The sequence below is a fragment of the Oculina patagonica genome, chromosome 2 (genome assembly GCF_052425735.1).
Source record: "Oculina patagonica isolate OP01 chromosome 2, crgOcupat, whole genome shotgun sequence".
Lineage (NCBI taxonomy): Eukaryota > Metazoa > Cnidaria > Anthozoa > Scleractinia > Oculinidae > Oculina > Oculina patagonica.
In genome coordinates, this window is record NC_135759.1 from 38,092,565 (window position 1) to 38,111,766 (window position 19,202).

Consider the following 19,202-nt stretch of genomic DNA (forward strand, 5'->3'; position numbering starts at 1 on the left):
CTATGTTACGGTGCAGTATACTCAGCTCAGACGTTATTGGGGTAGTCACGCAACACTGATAAGCATGTCCACATTTTGCCAGCATAATTTGCTGGACATCTCAAAACCCGGCCGAGGACACTAGTATCACTGGAGGAAATTCTTAGAGATAAAGCCGGAATACAAAGACTTGAGAGAAACCCGTGCGCGAGGCACGCCTCATGCTCAAAACGCGCTGCATTCGAATTCTCGTCCCCAAAGGCCGTGATCAAAATGTTCGTCACCAAGAATCGCGATCTTTGGGCGGCTGCAATGTGGCGGTCCGCACTAACAGACTTCCTAACCTGCGAGCAGGCTCACTCTTCGCCACTCGCGCGTGTATTCCTAAGGGTAAGACTACTCGTAGGCTACAGAGTTCCGGTCATTCTGTGCAGACTCGGAGTTTTTTCGGCTCAAATCTGGCCGAGAATCGAAAATGAGCATCCTGCTAATGCAGATCAGTGTTGTGCTGGGGAATACGCTACAGAAAGCTAAAAAGCATGATAGCTCAGATGAAATCGTGGGAGAAGTTGCTATGATAGAGATGAACAGAGAATACAGAACGCAGATCCGAGGAAGTCCAACAGGATGTCAAAGAAGAAATTTCGTCATAGACAGTGATATGCGTCATCGGCACGTAACAAAGCGGAAAACCTGCCCAGCCTTAGGAAGAGAATACTTTGACTGTAGTATTAAGGAAACGGAAAAAAGCCGAGTCAGAGTGGGATGAAATGTACTGAAACACAAGATATTACCGCTGTCTGAACAGTCAAATTTGACAAAGCCGGTCCTGCATAGTCACGTTGAATATCTCATTTTTTAACCTGACACTGGGGGGCATTTAGTGCGACGTCTGCAGAAGGGCATATCTCAAACAATTCGAGCTTCGCTCAGGAGTCTCTTTCGAACCTTTGCATTCCTTTTCTTGAACATCACTGAAATGTTATTTCTGGGGTTATTTTGAGATCAGAGCCCTCTGCCAATTTTCTCAAAGTGGTCTTATATTAATCGTTGGTCTCACATAGCTCTTGTGAACCCTGATAAGCACTCGAATCACACATTCCTTCACGCCAGAAACGGTTCAATGTTCTAGGTTGTCAATTACCACATATATACGAAGGCGTGAGAGAATTAAAAGCTGCATTCGGGATCACACAGACCACCGAGAGGACTGAAAGAACTACTCCGGAATCAGATCACACACGAGTCTGTATTTCGTAGTGCAACGGGGCGTAAAGTAATAGGACAAGTTGCACGGTCGAAATCATAATTATCGTAATAGATCACTATATAAAGCAGCATGAATATAATAATATAAACGGCCATGCAACTTGCCACATTTGTTCTTCCTCAAACTGAGGAAAGGATTTCCTTCTGATCTGAAACACTAAGTTTTTTACATAATCATTCAGCCCACATTAAGAGTTCACGTCACGTACGTTATCACAGACGCACCAAAACTGTAACAATATTGACAAATCCATGCGATTTGTCACAACTCAGACAACTGAGAGAATTAATATTCACACGCCGTTGATCACAACACACATACATCCTTTAGCTCACAACATGAAGATTAACGTAATACTAATACCGCTGCTGCTTCTTGCCTGCGATGAAATTATTATTTCGGAGGCTGTTGTGCTTCCGAATTTTTATCCTTTCGGACAAAACGAAGGCGATCAGCTTTTACCAAAAAATGACGACGAAAGCTCCGGGCCGGTGCCGATATCGGTTCCATTTCCTTACTTTGACAAGTATCACAATTCTCTGTTTGTAAGTATGCAATTTTACCTTCTTGTATGAATGCAACTGAGCTATCATCGATACAGAGATGGCATTATTGTGCTCAAGGGTCGCATTTGTTTTGGGACCTTTGACAACTGGTTATTTGTGTAATGCAACAACTGATTCCCTGCGTAATGCAATGTACTTGATGTAGACTTCCGCTATGAAAGTTGTTGGAGATTTTTGCGAACCACAAGACTTGCGAAATAGGCTTAACATTTATAGCAAAGAGCCATGTTTAGAGAAATGGCACAAAGGCAATACTCAGTAATAGGTACAATCTGAAAGACTTGCTAACATTGTGTGACCAAGAAACTTCGCACAGATCATCAACAGCATATAAACAGTTATTTGGCGAAATGTCATTCAAAGTGTTATTTTTTATTTCTTTTGGTTTTTTGATTTTTTTGATTTTGTTTTCTACGATGGAGTAACAGACCAATTTACCCAAAGTTAAGAAGTGACCATCGCAGAGCACTTTATGGTGAAACTGCAAGGCTGTTAGAATTGCGTAGAAAACTTAATGTGGCAGAGACATGATAGAGACCAATCCGAGAGTCAAGAATGCATAACTGTAGACAGCTGTTTCGGACTCTTTAGTCCTCGTCAGTACAGTATGCAATTTGACTCTCGGATTGGTCTCTATCATGTCTCTGCCGCATTAAGTTTTCTACGCAGTTCTATCAGCCTTGCAGTTTCACGTTTCTTGTTTTTCATTTGTTGGCTGATTAGGTCTTTTATAGATTCTGCGTACATAGCAGCATTTTGTTCGCGGCTCAGTGCATTTTGACGGTCAGTTAATGGTGCATTTTAAAGAACCGAAAGCAGCCCTGAAAATAAGTGCTTCGAAGCTTATTTTGATAAACGCTTCAACTTTTCTTCCGATTAATGAAACTGCTTGAACAGCTAAACCATCTGTCATTTTTTCGGGCATGATTCATTCCTTCAGGTCAACACCAATGGTGTAATTTCTTTCCTGGTGCAAGTTTCACAATACACACCAGATGCTTTCCCTCTTGGTGATAATCGTCGACTGGTGGCGCCATTTTGGGCTGATGCTGATACACGTAATGGAGGAGATGTGTTCTACAGAGAGACCACAGATCCTAACCTTCTTCAACAAGCCACTGATGACGTCACAGCTGCTTTTGTGGATCAACGAAAATTCAAAGCCACGTGGTTATTGATTGCCACGTGGTACGAAGTGGCTTTCTTTGGCGCTAGTGGGGATTATACAAATAACGTAAGAAACTAAGATGCTATTTTGACAAATGACAACTAATTAACTGACTGACTGACTGACTGATGATATTTTGTGTCTCTAAAGCAATTTCCTGTTTGTGGTTACAAAAAACAACAATATAACGCTTTATTCATCTTAGAATTTTTCAGATTTGTGCCGTTTAGTGTTAATTTTTTTACCTGCAGCATTGCGTTGCGGAACATTTCTAGTTACTAAATACTTCAAGCTGTTAATGTACCTTATTACATGAAAATCGGCGACACGTTAATTTCGCGAATTTCGCGATTCTTAAAAAATCGCGAAATTAAAGTGACGCGAACAATAAGTGTCGCGAACATAACATGACGCGAAAATTAAGTGACTCACATGTGTCAATAATCAACAAAGAATAAGTTTAGTACCACTAAAGGAAGGCTCAAAAACAATTACTCATGAATTACCTACTTGTAGACATTGTGAGAACTGCTTTGTTGATGCTATTGCCGAGATTTAGTCTCGCCCTTGCGTTTTTGTTAATTTTGATGTTATTGTTTCTTTGATGAAGTCGTTTTATTTAATTGAAAGGCATGTTAAATGATTTTTATACCTAATCGTACCTTTTTGGTACGCTTCGGTAGCATATCAGGCGAGTTTGGTCGAGCCATGGTTCGTATTTTGGCGAGACGCAGTCGAGCCAAAATACCCATGGCGAGACCAAACGAGCCTGATATGCAGCCGAAGCGTACCAAAAAGGTACGATTAGGTATTTACCGTACCCAAATTCAGCCAAAAATCTGGTTATATTTATCGCTCTGTTAAAGCCATGCTTGCCGGTACGTAGTACAAATTGTGTTGACCTGCTTGTATTGATACGTTTTTGGTCTTCAACAATTTAAACAAGTTCCTCTTCTGCCTTTTTTCCCACTTGTTTGTTTGAAGTTTCATTCTCTAAATTTCCCAATTCAAATTTAGCGAAAAATGTGAAAAATTCCGACTCCATTGTTTCAGTCTGTGAATGTCTCATTACTCGTCAGCAAACATTGCGCAATTGGCGAGCGCGCTCAAGTTTAGTTTTGGCGGGAAAGTTTTTCTCCTTTTACGACCACTAAATTAAACACCAGCTAAATTTAAAATACGAGGTTCCGTTTTATTGGTAAAACCTTTTTTCAATTCATCGTACGGCAACACTACTTTACTTCAAAGTGACCGTGATATGGTGGCATATCAGGTCAGTGACTTGATATCGTAGGATATCAGGACAGTAGATCGCGCTTCTGATTGGCTACTTGCGAATTTGGGTACGGTAATGAATGATATTGCCAAGGAAATGTAAATTGTGTTTTACTCAAAAACGCGAAATTAAAGTGATTCAAAATACATACTTATCGCAAAATCGCGAAATTTAAGTGTCGCAAGATTTGCGCACCTCAAAATCGCGAAATTAACGTGTCGCGAAAATTTCATGTAATAAGGTAGTCAAAAATGACGTCATAGTGGTGACGTCCATAATACGGACACCTCCCAAATACGGACACTTTGCCCTGTCCCTTCGGTGTCCGTATTAGAGAGGTTCAACTGTACTGAGACGATCGTAGACGATCGATGCGATTGGAAGGGATCGGGATTCTCATATAATCGTCTTGATCGCCTGGTATGAGCGAAGACCTACGAAAAACAATCATTTTAGCAATGGCACAATGAAAGTGCAAAACTCGTGGCCTCCAATTTTTTTCAGTTATTGCAGTTTTACGGTGAAGAAAGGAAAGAAAAGCTAGAAGGATAGAACACCGGCGATCCAAGCGATCGTGATATATCTCATATAATCGCCCCGTTCGCAAGAAAACTTTTTGAAGTGAAAGAGACGATAGAAACGATCGGGGCGACTATATGAGAACCAGCCTTAAACTAACAACGTCATCTAAAGAGGGTGGCCCATGACAGAAAAATTAGACTGATAAACTTTTAGTGGCATTCTAAACACTTTAAAAATAACATTGCTCAGTAGCTCAGTTGGTTAGAGCGCACAACCGGTATCTGGGAGGCCATGGGTTCGATTCCTGTCGGGGACTCAGAATTTTTCTTTGTCCCATGCTCGTGTCATGTTGAACATCTCATCTTTATTATTTATTACCGAGCTTAAAATTTACTATCTTTATTATTTACTACAAACTTGATGATTTCGACATTGCTGATCCTAGCAGTATGCAGGACGCGTGCCACATATCAACCTAGTAAATGGCCCAGCTCACAACGAGTCTCTCGTAGCTCAGTTGGTTAGAGCGCCCAACCGGTATCTGGGAGACCATGGGTTCCATTCCCGTCGGGGACTCAGAATTTTTCTTTGTCCCATGCTCGTGTCATGTTGAACATCTCATCTTTATAACATTTTATTTTTATTTGGTCTGTGTGAAGTTTCATTAGATTTACATTGAGGTTTGTAACATTCTCACATCCTTTCCTTCCAGAGAAACACTTTCCAGGCTGTTCTGATTACAAATGGAAGACATTCTTTTGTCATTTTTAATTACAACAAAATCACGTGGACTACTGGCACGGCAAGTGGAGGAAATGACACAGGTCTCGGAGGCTCACCAGCACAAGTATGTTATAACTTCTGTTGTAAAATAGAAAAGAAAAACTTTGACCCTCGTTCTAGAGATGAGGGAATTAGTTATCAACCTAGAGCTAAGTACTTCTGGTACTTGTTAAGGTATTTTATTTAAAGTCTACACGTGGGGAGTGGTTGCCCAATCTCCCGAGCCAGGGGCTCATGTAAAAGAACTTCTGGTACTTGTTGACAGATAATTAACAACTATTCACCGAATTGGAGGTGACTAGTGGTGGATATTTACCGAGCTGCTAAGCGGCGAGGTAAATATTTACCAATGGGCACTGACACTGAAGTGAATAGCTGTTTTAGTATATATTAAAACAGTGAGTTATATATGAGTGTAATAAATTTATTATTATAATAAAAAACACGTAAAACTGTTGTTATGCTTATATATGTTTTCATTAACTGGTGCCCTTTCATTGACAGGCAGGCTTCAATGCAGGTGACGGTATAAGATTTTTTAGTATCCCGGGGTCTCGTACCCATCAAGTTATTGACATTCCTAATAAGTCTAATGTGGGGAAGCCTGGCCGGTGGATATTTCGTATTGACAACGCGAAGATCGAGGGCGGTGGCTGCAACACGAAAGGTAGGAGCATCCATTTTCGCGAGATCTGTTAAGGCTTATCCACCACGGTGTAAAGCCAAATTCTATCTCGTTGTCGTCTGCGTAGCTGGCGGTTTTGTTGGGGTAACGCGCGCGCGAGCAAACGGCGAAGCCGCACAGGCAAATCCGCCAGCTACGCAGGCTATCTCGTTGTACAAAAGCTGAGCACGAAGACAAGTAAAATGAAGTGCGAAATACAGTGTCTATACGAGAACAAATTACAGTTGGTAGAGTAGGCAACGAAATGTGAATTGGGTTTTTTTATTTTATTATTTTTATTTTAAATTTTTTTTTTGGGAATAATTTTTTTAAAAAAAATGTTTAAATTTTTTTTTCTCTAAGGGAATTTTTTTTTTTTTTACCTCCCTTTCTAAAAATTTTTTTTTTTTAATTTTTTTAAAAAAAAAAAAAAAAAAAACAGTTGGTTGGTGGCTTGGACGGACGCGACTAGACAGGCAGACAATCAGACAGACAATGCAAACAGACAGACAGAAAGGTAGGCATATAGGTAGGTGCTCAGCTAGGATTAGTAGCTATAGCAGGGGTAGCTATATGTAGATAGCCAGGCTTGTTGATGTGAATTCAAACATAAATTTCCCTTGTGTTTAGGATCACTCGTGGTTTCACCGAGTTCAGGGATTATGCTAGGTGGTGATAACATTTTCATAGCTGGACCTTGCTACAAACCATCAGATAAAATCGTTTGTGGATTTCCTGGGGGGAAAGTAAGCAACGGAAGTTATATAAGCAACATCCGGGCTTCTTGTACTGTGCCAATGCTTTACGTCACTGGCAGGCTGTCAATCAAAATGTCAGTCAATGGAGGAAAGAGTTTTGATTTTCAAGGAACTTTTACAACAGGTAATATAATTTGTTTTTCAAAGATAGTAAAGTCACAAGAACTCAATACATGTACGTACTACTAGTAGCCAAATTACATTGCATGACCACTGGCTTGAAATATGACCATGAGAAAAACAAATGAGTAAAGAAAAGCGACCAAAAATTAACTTTTATGCCCAATTAAATACATACATACAAAGATACATACTACCTTTGTTAAATATCTTACAAAGCCTAGCTTGTGAATGAATTATGTTTGTGTCTTAACTTGAATTAAATATTTGTCTACTTATTTTCTTGCAGTTAACATCAACAGGGTAAGACCTCGAGTTTTTCGACTGGCACCAGCAACATGGATTGAAAAATTCCCTGTCAGGGTCACATGGGAACCAGGCTACCTTGGAAGCGAGAACCAGACTGTGACTATTCAACTGGCGCGCTTTTCCATGAAGAGTGGCCACGTATTTTTTCATAGCATGTTTTCTTTAATAGAAGAACAACAGAATACTGGAGAAGGTCGGCTTACTGTACCAAAAGGACAAGGACAAGGGTAAGATGAAAGGCAACGTCCATTTTTTTGTTTTATATATTTTCTTCCTGATTTTCATAGCTCTATTTAGAACTATTTATTATAGGAAATTAACGCGTCTTGAAATTAACGCGTTTTCAAATTTTTTTTTTTTTTTTTTTTTTTTTTTTTTTTTTTTCCCCTTTTTTTTTTTTTTTTTTTTTTTTTTTTTTTTTTTTTTCCCCTTTTTTTTTTTTTATTTTTTTTGGTCCTAGAAATTTTTCTTTAAATTTTTTTTTTTTTTTTTTTTTTTTTTTTTTTTTTTTTTTTTTTTTTATTTTTTTTTCTTTTCTTTAAAAAAAATTTAAAAATATCTACCAATATTATCAGAGTCATGCTTCAAAATGTAACAAAATTTTGCAGGTCAGTGCACTTAGCACACAGTGTAAGGTACGAAAAAGAATTCAGTAGTCGATGCTAGCGGCATCAGGTATACTCATGCAGCAGCTTTCAAATTAACAACTTGGAAACTATTGTGCTACATCTCAACCGTTTATTATACTAACTTCTTTGATTCACTTCCGCAACTTGCTAGAGCCCTATAACATAAGAAATTAAGTCCGAAAAGTATAAACCATAGCTAATCAGATTATTATGTCATTTTCTGTAACATGTCAATAATCCAGAGCTGTTGTTGGTGACGGCCGTTTCGTTACACTAGTGCTAGTGAAAAAGACTGGTGACAGTCGCGGCAATTCTCTTGCCGAGTGGATTTGGAGCGATCTGTTTTCTTGGATGAGCTATGAGTGGGGTTCCAAGAGATGCAAGCACTGGTACAGAACACAGCCCGATCCGAAGATATACACAGGTAGAAATAGCACCTAAACAAGAATTTCCACCTAAACAACGCCAGTCGGGAAAAGCCGAGCATTATGTGGCAGAAGTTGAAAAATCGATTTCTTTCATTTTTTGCTTATTTGCTGCGCATGCTTTTAGGTAGTTTGGAAACCCGATGTAGTTAACAGCAGGTTTCGTTTCTGCCTAAAAGCTATTTGTAAGCCAAAAAAAAAAAAAAAAACAGAAAAGAACAGATAGCGATTTTTAACTACTGGCACAAAAGCACGTTTTGGCTCGGTTTTTTTTCTGACCGCTGTTCCTGAAAGAAAGCCTACGTTAAAATATATTGCGGTTTACCTATTCTACCACTTTGGGAGCCCTACCGTCGAACCTCTCCTAATGGAAACCTGGCCTCTATAATACGGTCCTGAAGAGGCAATAAACTCTACTGTAATACGGACACCTTCGTAATACGGGCATTCCTCCCTGTCCTTTTGGAGTTCGTATTAAAGAAGTTCGACTGTATTTTATTTTATTTTATTGCAGATGACGCTTCTCTCCTTCCTTGTCCACAAACGTTTCTTCAAGCAATGGCAGACCGTGGACGATTCACGATGGATGAATACTGCAATCCAAAAGTCGAACACCATTGTGTTATTTATCATTTTGGAGCAACGCATTGCTTTAGGACAAACACTCCCAGGTAAATTAACAGTGTAGGATGTTGGTTCTGATGATGACTTCCTCGCTCACGTTGTCAAAATGTCAGTTGCAAACATAACTCCTTTTCAGGATTACCCTGACCGGGGTGCTCACACTAGACGAACGTCTGACGTGCTTCGTAAAACCAAATTCCTTTTTATAATTCTTGTATGATTACAAGTTACTGAGACAAGATATCTTCCTATGTCAGTTCCTAAAGGGGCTTGAGTCACATGGATACTGCAAAAGTGAAAGTAACCTCAAATAATGTCTTATTAAATTCCCGTGATAATCTATCTCGCATGCCATTTAGTCAATTTGTCAGCATAGTATTGATACACTTTAAGTGTATTAAGTGATTAAAATCACTTCGTACTGCGGGAACCGGCGCCGATATAAAGCCATTTAGACTCTGTCGAACCATAGGAATGAAAAAAAAAAACCTGCACATTTTATCCTGTATGTGATAGAACCACCTCACGACAGCGTAAACTAGCCCCTTTGAACTGATCTTAAGCCTTTTTAGTGTGCTGGTAATGTATTAAACGAGTGGACACAGGTTTTAGGTTGGTTGAAGACTGTTGCACGAACTTAAGTTTCAGCTATTCTCCTTCTTGGCTTTTTTATAGTGATCAAGGTGCTGGACAGCAGTGCTGCTACAACAAGCAAGGAAACCTAATGATTGGTCCGCAAAACGGAGGATCCCTGGATCGATTCCATATTGAGGCAGGAGTACCAGTCTTCTCTCATTTCTTTCACGACCTTGTGCCTTATTTGGATTGCTGTCTGCTCTCCGACAACTGTGCAAAGTACTTTGAAAAAAGACCTTCAGATGACGGCTCTAATTACGAACCTCCAACGCCAGGTAATAATTAGTGCAACCATCTGTCAAGGAGTCACCATAGAGTTTTCAGCCGGCCTTTCTGTCTGTCTGTCTGTCTGTCTGTCTGTCTGTCTGTCTGTTAATTGTTAATAAACCGATTCATCGATCGATCGGACAATCAAATGCAAATCGATCTGTCGTGCTCAACAAATCGAACTCCAGCTTCAAAGTCGTACAATTTTGTTTACCACCCTTATGACCACTGTCCGAAAATGAACATCATTATTATTCAATGGTTGTGTTTCATAGCCACTGGTTTCGGCGATCCACACATGATCACACTTGATGGAGTGGAATACACCTTTAATGGTTATGGCGAGTACCAAATCCTCAATGTAGCTGGTCCTGACTTCAAACTGCAGGGCAGAATGCAGCCCTTGATCAATGATGATGGTAGCAAGACTCGTGCTACAATTTATAAAGCGTTTGCAATGAAGGAAAATGGCTCAGATGTTGTACAGGTAAAAAAATACGATATTCTTTAATAACTTAATAAGTATAATATTTTTTCAGATAATGTAGTCTTCTAGATGTATGCATGATTTTATACCTAAAAATGCCTTAAATGGATTTCTTTCTAGAATCCTGCTAAAAGGTGCACTTGTGGGTTCTACCTGTTGAGACACTATTTTTTGCTTACTTGTAGCAATAAGGAGTTAAAAATGCTCTGAATAATAAACATTCCCCCTCCCCTAATTCCATGTTGCTTCTAAGGGCTTACACGATTTGGACCCAATCAACACAGATTAGCGGTTATTGAGGAAAATTGTCACCAAGCAAATTCTCCGCTACACAGTAGTGTCCAAACTTGAGGTCCCACTTTCTTCCTTCTCCTAGAAGGGGGATGGAAAATTCAAGTCTTATTTCAGAAGCAGCGTAACGTAGTGGTTTTTCTTTCAGGTCCACATCAATGGCCGCAACGAAATAGAGGTCTTGGTGAATGGAGATCTGATGGAACTTAATGAGGACTTGATGTTGGATTTTAACGGCGTCATCGTTTTAAAATACAACGATACATCTAAATATTCCACCATATTTAATTCTGGAATATCAGTCACAATTGAGAAGGCTGGGGACATTTTACAGATGATGCTTCTTGTGCCACCAATGTTTAAGGGTATTTTATTTATATTTTCATTGATTTTCCTGTGTCTTTTTCTTTTACGTTCAACGGAAATTAGCGACCTTAAGATTGCGTACATGTTAGTCTATGGAGTAAGCTACTTTATTTCAAATCTCGTGTTGTTGGAGCTGGTTAGGCCCCTTGATATATATCTGGTTGTCACTAGTTCTAGTTGTATATGACTAGTTGTCACTTGTTCAAAGTTGGAAGATTCCAGCAACTTTGTTCTATGAAAAGGACCGGCCGTTAATTTGAATCGTTGGCAAAGTGTTGACAATCAAATAGGGATATCTAAGTTCCAGACAACTGGCGACTGATTTGGTTGAAAATAAAACAGTTTTTTCCTGTTTTACCGATCAACATCCAAGCTGTACCCCGTTAAGCCCTTCAGGTGTGATACAAACGTAGGATACAGGGTCATATAGGACATGCTTCTCTTACAGACAGGCCTTTCTAACGTTTGACACAAAACAAATACCCATTTTAACAAACAAGCTTGATCCCAAAAACAGATTGGATTGTTAAATTCAAATCTACTGTCTTGAATTCATTGCTTTATTGTATTTCTTCTTCTTTATTCAGGAAATACCAGTGGCCTTCTGGGTTTCTGGGACGGAGAACAAGAAAAGGAATTCCTGCTCCCCAGCGGAATTTTCCTGAACACAAATGCTAGCCACAACAGAATTCATTACGACTTTGGACAGCTATGTAAGAACTCAGTTACACGTTCTTTACGCGCTCTTTTAAGATAATATAATATAACATACCGTATTTTCTCGATTAAACGCCTCCGGCGTTTATTTCAAACTTAGCCTGGTGGATCCGGCGTTTATTTGACTCCTACAGTTCATTTGAGCCTGGTCGTTTTTTCAAGCAAGGGTTTTTACTCATTATTTTCAACAAACACGTATCTTGCTAATACAACTACAGCTTAATATACCTCAAATAATACCTGAGGGGCCTATTTTCAACTCCACCTTAGAGACCTGGCGTTCGTTTGTTTGTTACCCGGCGTTTAATCGAGAAAATACGGTATGACATTCCTATTTTATTCTCAGTAAAGCACACAAGCATTTTGTTGATAAGTTCCGAGAAGTCTTGCAGTGCTGAGGCACACAAACTCGTATCCAGTCTCTTTGGTGTGAACACAGTTCGCTATTTAATAAAGCTCAGTGTATATGACGAACTTTATTTTATTCTGATGAAGCGGAACAGACGTTATTGAAAATTCAGCGTGCTTTTTGTGTAAAGATTGGATAAGTTAACTATGCAATATCTTTTAAAAAAATATTATTTATAAGGCTAAAAAGTTATAAAATTTTAAAAAGGAACGGAACGTTTTCGCCTAGTTGTCATCATCAGGGTTAAAAGCCGTCCGTGATTTACATCGTTCTTATACTCAAGTTAGTCCCGTAGGGAACAACTGCGCAACATAGCATTTGACTTGTTTGTTCAAAGTTGGGCTCTATTGTTGGATAATTAGTCCCTCGATGATCTTTCTCTTAAAGTACGATCTTGCCGAACAAAGGTCTTTCCACTGGAATGGGTGGCTTGGGTTTTCCAAAAGGTGACGTGCTGGTTCCGAGGTGTGGCAGATGTTCGAATGTCCAGTTATTCGCACTTCAAAATTTCACATTGTTTCACCTACATAGTTTTCTCCGCATGAACATTCTCCTTCGTAGATGACGTGGGACTTGTGAAGGTTTTTGTCCTTGAGACTAAAAAGGCTTTTGATTTGTCTAGTTTGCCACAAAATTATGAAAATATACTTGAAATTGGTAAAAGAGTTCAGTTTTGAAATAAACTTTTTGCTTGTGATTTCATTCTTCTTGCGGTAGGGAAGTTTGATGCAAATCTTTTTCCGTTCTTCGAATAGAAAATCCGGAATATAGGGCTCATCTTCAGATGAATTGCTCGATGCGAAGTTGTCGATGGTGCGGGATACAAATTTCTTGGGATAACCAGCATTTGGGAAGGTGGTCTTTATTTCTTTTATATCGCGGTCAAGATTTGTGGAGATGTTTTTGGCTCTGTGTAGGGCTCCTGTAATACAATTTCTCCTGTAATACAATTTCTCTTCCATCTTTTCTCAACGAATATTTTTATTAACTTACACTGATTGCATCAACGAACTCTTTGCACTTTTTACCGTTTTTCCACAAAATTGGAATTCTCATCTAAAGGTATTGTCATCATATCCTTCCTTCCATTTCAGGGGCTACCACCGCAAATAATTCATTATTCACTTACGATGAAGGCACGAATCACTCATCCTATTTCAATGCCGGATATGTACCGATATTTTTGGATCAGGACGACTTGGTGTTTGATAACGCAACCCTGGGACAGCAGGCTCGTGACGTGTGTGGTGATAACAAACAATGTCTGTTTGATATTCACTCTACTGGAAAGGTCAGCATTGGAGAGGCTTCTAAACAAGCGGTGGAATCGTTTGTTGCAGTTATCAATGAAACAGAGACACGAGGTAAGAAGATTGGGCGACGATGGAAAATAATGAATAGAGAAAAATAACTGCATGCGGAAATAGGCTCGATATATCGTTTATCGATCTATTAAATATCATGATAGAGGCCGGTCTGAGCTGGTCCAATTCGAATGTACTGTCGTAATTGGCTTGTGTGTGTGTGTGTTATGGTGTGTTTGATTGTAGAACAGATACCCGGTAGTACATATTCTTGTTAAAGTAGGCAGCCAGACCTTTTCAGTTACTAACAGTTCAACTTTGTTAACTTGTGCATTTATTCACACGACCCCACAAGCTACAATATTTTATGACATCGTGTCCGTCTAAATAAATTAAGGTCGGATAAGAAAAAACGAAAAGGGCTATGGGGACAAGAATTGGTAAATGGCGCAGTTTTTTTAAAAAAATAAATGAATGTGAAATAATGGAAAGAAATACAGCGACCAATCTGATATTTTCTGTCTAGGATGCATTCCGATAGAAAGCACGATTACCGATGGTACTGTGCTGAGAAATGACACACAAGATGGCGGAATAATCTACCAATTCCTCTGTAACCCAGGCTTCCTGTTGAACGGCTCGTCTGTCATATCTTGTTTACACGGGAGGTGGAATGGGTCTAAACCGAGCTGCCAGAAAGGTAGATAAATGACGCAGTATTATTTGATAATCAAAGTTACTAATAACAATAAATTAATTTGTTATATAATAATCTCAAGAAACTAATACAGCGACAATCTGATATTTTCTGTCTAGGATGCATTCCAATAGAATACACACTGGGTAATGGTGCTGTGCTGAGAAGCGACACACAAGATGGCGGAATGATCTACCAATTCCACTGTAACCCAGGCTACCAATTGAACGGCTCGTCTGTCGTATCTTGTTTACACGGAGAGTGGAATGGGTCTAAACCGAGCTGCCACCAGACAGGTGAAGAATGGTGTTATTTACTGAATTGGATTGTGTGGATCCAGGAAATGTCTTTACCCTCCCAGTAGAAATTGGAAATTCCGAATGGAAGACCCAAATTTTAAAGGAAAGTACGAACCTAAACTGGAATTTCCACAACGAGGAAGGGGTTCAAACCAATGAAGCCTCTGGGGGGTAGTATGGATATTTTCTGAAATAACACATTTGTCACATTTTCGACTGAAGGCAATCATTAGTTTAGATTTGAAAACAATTGCATCTTTCAACCTCAAAAAGTGTTCTTATATGATCTGTTAAGCATAATATACCTAATCATGCATCTCTACCCAGTGACGTGTTTCCTGCTTTAATATACACAGTTACTTGTTACTTACTCTAAAAATATCGTGTAACAAATTACTTGCTTTGTTTTTCTTAGTATGCCTTCCGGTTGGGTCCCTTAAAAATGGCCATGCGCATGGTAACAGTACAAGCGTAGGCTCGCGCTATTGGTTCGCCTGCAATGAAGGGTTCACACTGATTGGCTCGAACACTATTCTTTGCGGCAAGGATGGCCAATGGAATGGAACTTTACCCAAATGCTCTAAAGGTAGCGTGGACAAAGACTGTCGAACTTGAGCTGTAAGATATGTTTACCGTCGTGTTAGATAAATCAGTCCGCTTGCTACATCAACGGAACACTGCCATCTGCTTAAAAACTTTTAAATGTATATTCCAATTATTAAGCTAGGACACCGCCCATAATTCCTTTCTTGATTTTAATCTAGTCTAGTGGATAGTCCGTCGATGGTGCCATTGTCTCAATGAATTAACTTACACATTTGTGGCTCTATTTATGTCACTGTTGTCTGTTAAACATACTAACAAGTTGGTTTCATTTACAGATATTATATCCCTTAGCACACCATGGTACATTTTCGTCGCTATTTCAGCAGCTGCCGTGGTTGTATTCGTCACAGTGGTGGTTGGGGTCATCTGTTTTCTCAGAGTCAGACGTAAAAATCCTCCACGCGATAAAGAAGAAGCGACTTCACAAGTTGAAATGAAACATCTCTTGACAACTCAGCTCACCCTGAATGGTCTGAAGTAGGACAGTTTTTGTTGCAAGATTTGGATACAGTCACCTCTTTCTAAGACGGTGTCTTTGGGACCGGACAAAACTGACCGTCTGAGAGAGGAGCCGTCTATTGAAAATTATACCGCACTTGCGTAGCCAATATGTTTGCAAGTTTACCTAATATTCGGCCACTGGGTTATGTTTATTATAGTATTGACCACTGGATTCTCTGTTTTCTTATATTTCTCCGTGTTCGGGAAGTATTGTGTAGAAAAATTAATGTGAGATAAATATACAACGCCTTATGTCTGGGTTGTTTGACTGTTTTCAAGGACACTTTAAATTATTGATAAATAAATTATTTATATATTGTAATATAAAAGAAAACCATCCTTCTGAAAATATATAATTTTAAGGTTTGTTTTAATTGCATGAATTTGGAAATTAAATTGCTTACTGTTAGATGCTCACGATACATTAGTTGTACGAGTGTCACAAAATAAGGTATCATTTTTAATGCATGACAAGCAAAACGTTTTCTCGAAACAAACCAGAGATAACTCATTAGGTGCACAGCAGATTCATTGCACTTCACTGCTTATTTAATTTAATAGCTGAATACAGTTTCATAATACCAGGAAATCATTATCTGCGCAAAATTTCAGCAGAACAAATATTGCACAAGCAAATTAGGTAATTCAGTTGATCCTGTATCAAGTAAGCGTTCTGTCTGTTCTGTATCACTGCTTTATTTTTTCTCTTATCATGATGAAGTATGAAATCCTCGTTTGGGTTACTCTCCCTTTTCTTACTAAAAACAATTACAATGTTTTTGAACAGTTGACTATAAAAATAAGCGAAAAGACGGAGCGACGGTGTTATCTTGGCACCATTATCATGTAAAGAATGTAACGGAAAAGATAATTTTTCTAGCCCACTAAACACACATAATTCTCATTATTGTTTTAGAAAACCTCACTGGAATGGACAATGAACAATTATTTTTAGTCTTAAATTAATTTATTCTATTTCACACCTTTACTTTTAGTATAAATTATTTTTTTCCATTACATTCTTTACTTGATAATGGTGCCAAGGTGACACCGAAATGTCGTTTTCACTTATTTTTATAGTCAACTGTATTCTAAATTTAATTATATTAGTATTCATTTATACTTACTATGTAAAGTAAGTTTTACTGAAGTAACCTTATTGGCCGACTTTCTGAAACTAATAATTTAATGTCATCTCAAGAGAAACTACTTTGTAAAAACCTGTCAGGGTTTCTTTAGTGGAAATACAAATATCATACAATATTAAAAATTGACTCTTATTATCGTTTTATGTTTCCAAAAATGAATTATTCCCTGTCCACGCCCTTCGACATCCCTCTTTGACACCGTTATTATACCTTAGAAATATGCCTTTTTTCTCACTATAACCTACAGCGCGGAACGTTTTGTTGGCATGGACAAAAGCAAACGACGAGTTTGGGGCAAAAGATCAATTTATTGCGAAAACTAAAAGCTAAAAAATTAAACCCAGGGAGGGTAGGGAGGGTAAAACTAGCGAGGAGAAACCACAACTGACCTTTGAGACGACGCTGAACTTAATATGACCGAGGAGAAACCTGACTCGAGTGCGAAAAGACATGAACCACGCTAGGGGACGGGATGTGTCACAAATTAAGCGTTTTGACAAAGCTCTCTCCTCCGCAGAGGCCTCTTTCGTGGGGGGGGAGGCGAAAAAACACTGGGGGAGGAAGGCGAAAACACGAAAAATGAAAAATAGGGGGAGCGCGGGGGACGACGGGAAGGGCGAAGGAGATTCTCTCCAGGCTCCGCGCGCTTACTTTTCACCTCTCCCCGTTCCTCTCCCCATTTCCCAGCCCGTACGAAACACGAAAGAGACCTCTGCGGAGGAGAAAGTTGACAAAGCCAAAACCACCACTCAACCCGTGTAGTACGAATAAGGAAGTCTGATACAATTGAGATCACCGGACCATTAAAGCAAAACGTGGCCACTCCTTAAACCACTTAAGCGATTAAAGTTATTTCTTTTGTTTTGATCGGTTCTTGTTAATTGTATCTACACTTTGCGTACTACCTAAAATTATAGTGTCCATGAGCACAAACAGGGTCTTTACTCGACATCATGGCAGGACTTAACATGTGAGCTCTGTTGCTCAAAACGTTGTTCCAATATTCGCTGGACACACGATTCTTGATTCTTTCTTTGCAAAATAAAATGGTTGTTGTTGTTGTTGACGTGAGACTGCACACTGGAATAGTAGCATATAGTAACATATATAGTAACATATATAACATATATAACTACAAGTAGTGAAATTGTGTACTTCGTGCACATGGTAGCGACTTTGAATCAGCACGCCGTACATTAGCGCAATGAGGTTTGATAATTGCGATAACAGTCGATATTACATACATACTTTGGCTGTCAGTGTTTAAAATCAAGCTTAACATTTTTAATGGAAGTCACAACAATGTTGTATTTGTCCGTCACGGTAAAGAGGTTAGGAGCGAATTCTCTTCCTCCGAATGATCGATATGATATTTGGCATAGTTTCTAACAGAGGCTCCAAGCAGAGCCTTACAATTCAATTCTTTGACCTCACGCGCCTACACTTGCTTCGCAAAGTGGATTTTTTTCGGCTTCCCCAAGCACATTTTAGTTGGATACTATGATAACATCTAACTTTACCGCCCTTTTTGAACAGGGCAATAATATTGACTCAAAGATCACATTTAACCATATTTTATGTCCTCTTCCAGGCGCGCAGTTTGTCACGAGAACTGAAAACTCTAAAAAGCAAACTTCATCTTTCAGGTAATCTTTTTTAAGTTTTCAGTTATTCCAGAGTAACGTTTCAGCAAGTAAGTCTTGCTTACTTTTTTGCTTTTTGGCCGTTTTTTTTTTTGTTTGCTAGAAAGAAAGCATAAAAGCAAATAAGAAGGTCGTTATTTACACCTTGGTCACTGTGGTTGTGATTGTGTTTGACTCACACTGTAACAAAACTACTAACAGACGGGTTCTGCGAGAGTAATTCACTGTTTATTCATAAAAGCTTGTAACTCTCGGTCGAGGGGCAGAGCACTCTTAATTTTTCAAAGATTTGAGCCTTACATATTTTTTAAAATGTTCTTATTCTTTAAGCTTAACGTTCTTATTCGTTAAGCTTAACTGTCCAAGGCTGGTGTTACTTGGTAGTGAACATCCACTTTCGCACTAAGAATTTGCTGATTGCAATAGAAAAACCACCGCAGGAAGAACTTGAAGAATAAGAAATGTGTTTCGATTAGGCTGCTAAATGAATAAACTAAACTAAAGAAGTGCAAATAATTGCAGTAGCTGGTCAATGCTATTTCTGCTAATAATCATTGATCCACAAGTTTTTTATCCATGATCAGCATTGATCAATATTATTATTCTCTATTATTATTATTATTATTATTATTATTATTATTATGATGGACGTCATGGCGGCTGGCACGCCAATTCAGAGCTCCGACGTTAAAACCGGGTTTCTGAAAAACACTTTCCTAATGGTTGGTTCCATCTAAG

At 38.9% G+C, this 19,202-nt stretch overlaps 2 protein-coding genes across 2 annotated transcripts in view; both read left to right on the plus strand.

Moving 5' to 3' along the window:
* Positions 1-17,918, plus strand: part of LOC144644617 (sushi domain-containing protein 2-like) — a 69,779-nt gene extending 51,861 nt beyond the window's left edge. The window contains 1 exon segment of the mRNA XM_078504144.1: positions 15,448-17,918. Within this exon segment, the coding sequence (XP_078360270.1) occupies positions 15,448-15,653 (206 nt within the window). The 3' untranslated portion in view covers positions 15,654-17,918.
* LOC144644623 (protein mesh-like) lies at positions 79-11,958 on the plus strand. The gene is made up of 12 exons (XM_078504153.1): positions 79-1,794; positions 2,756-3,049; positions 5,494-5,628; positions 6,069-6,231; positions 6,859-7,110; positions 7,396-7,642; positions 8,287-8,468; positions 8,984-9,140; positions 9,769-10,004; positions 10,272-10,483; positions 10,923-11,139; positions 11,728-11,958. Exons 1-12 carry the CDS (start codon positions 1,501-1,503, stop codon positions 11,895-11,897), a joined length of 2,559 nt encoding a protein of 852 aa, XP_078360279.1. The 5' UTR covers positions 79-1,500; the 3' UTR covers positions 11,898-11,958.
* Positions 17,919-19,202: the final 1,284 nt, after the last annotated feature.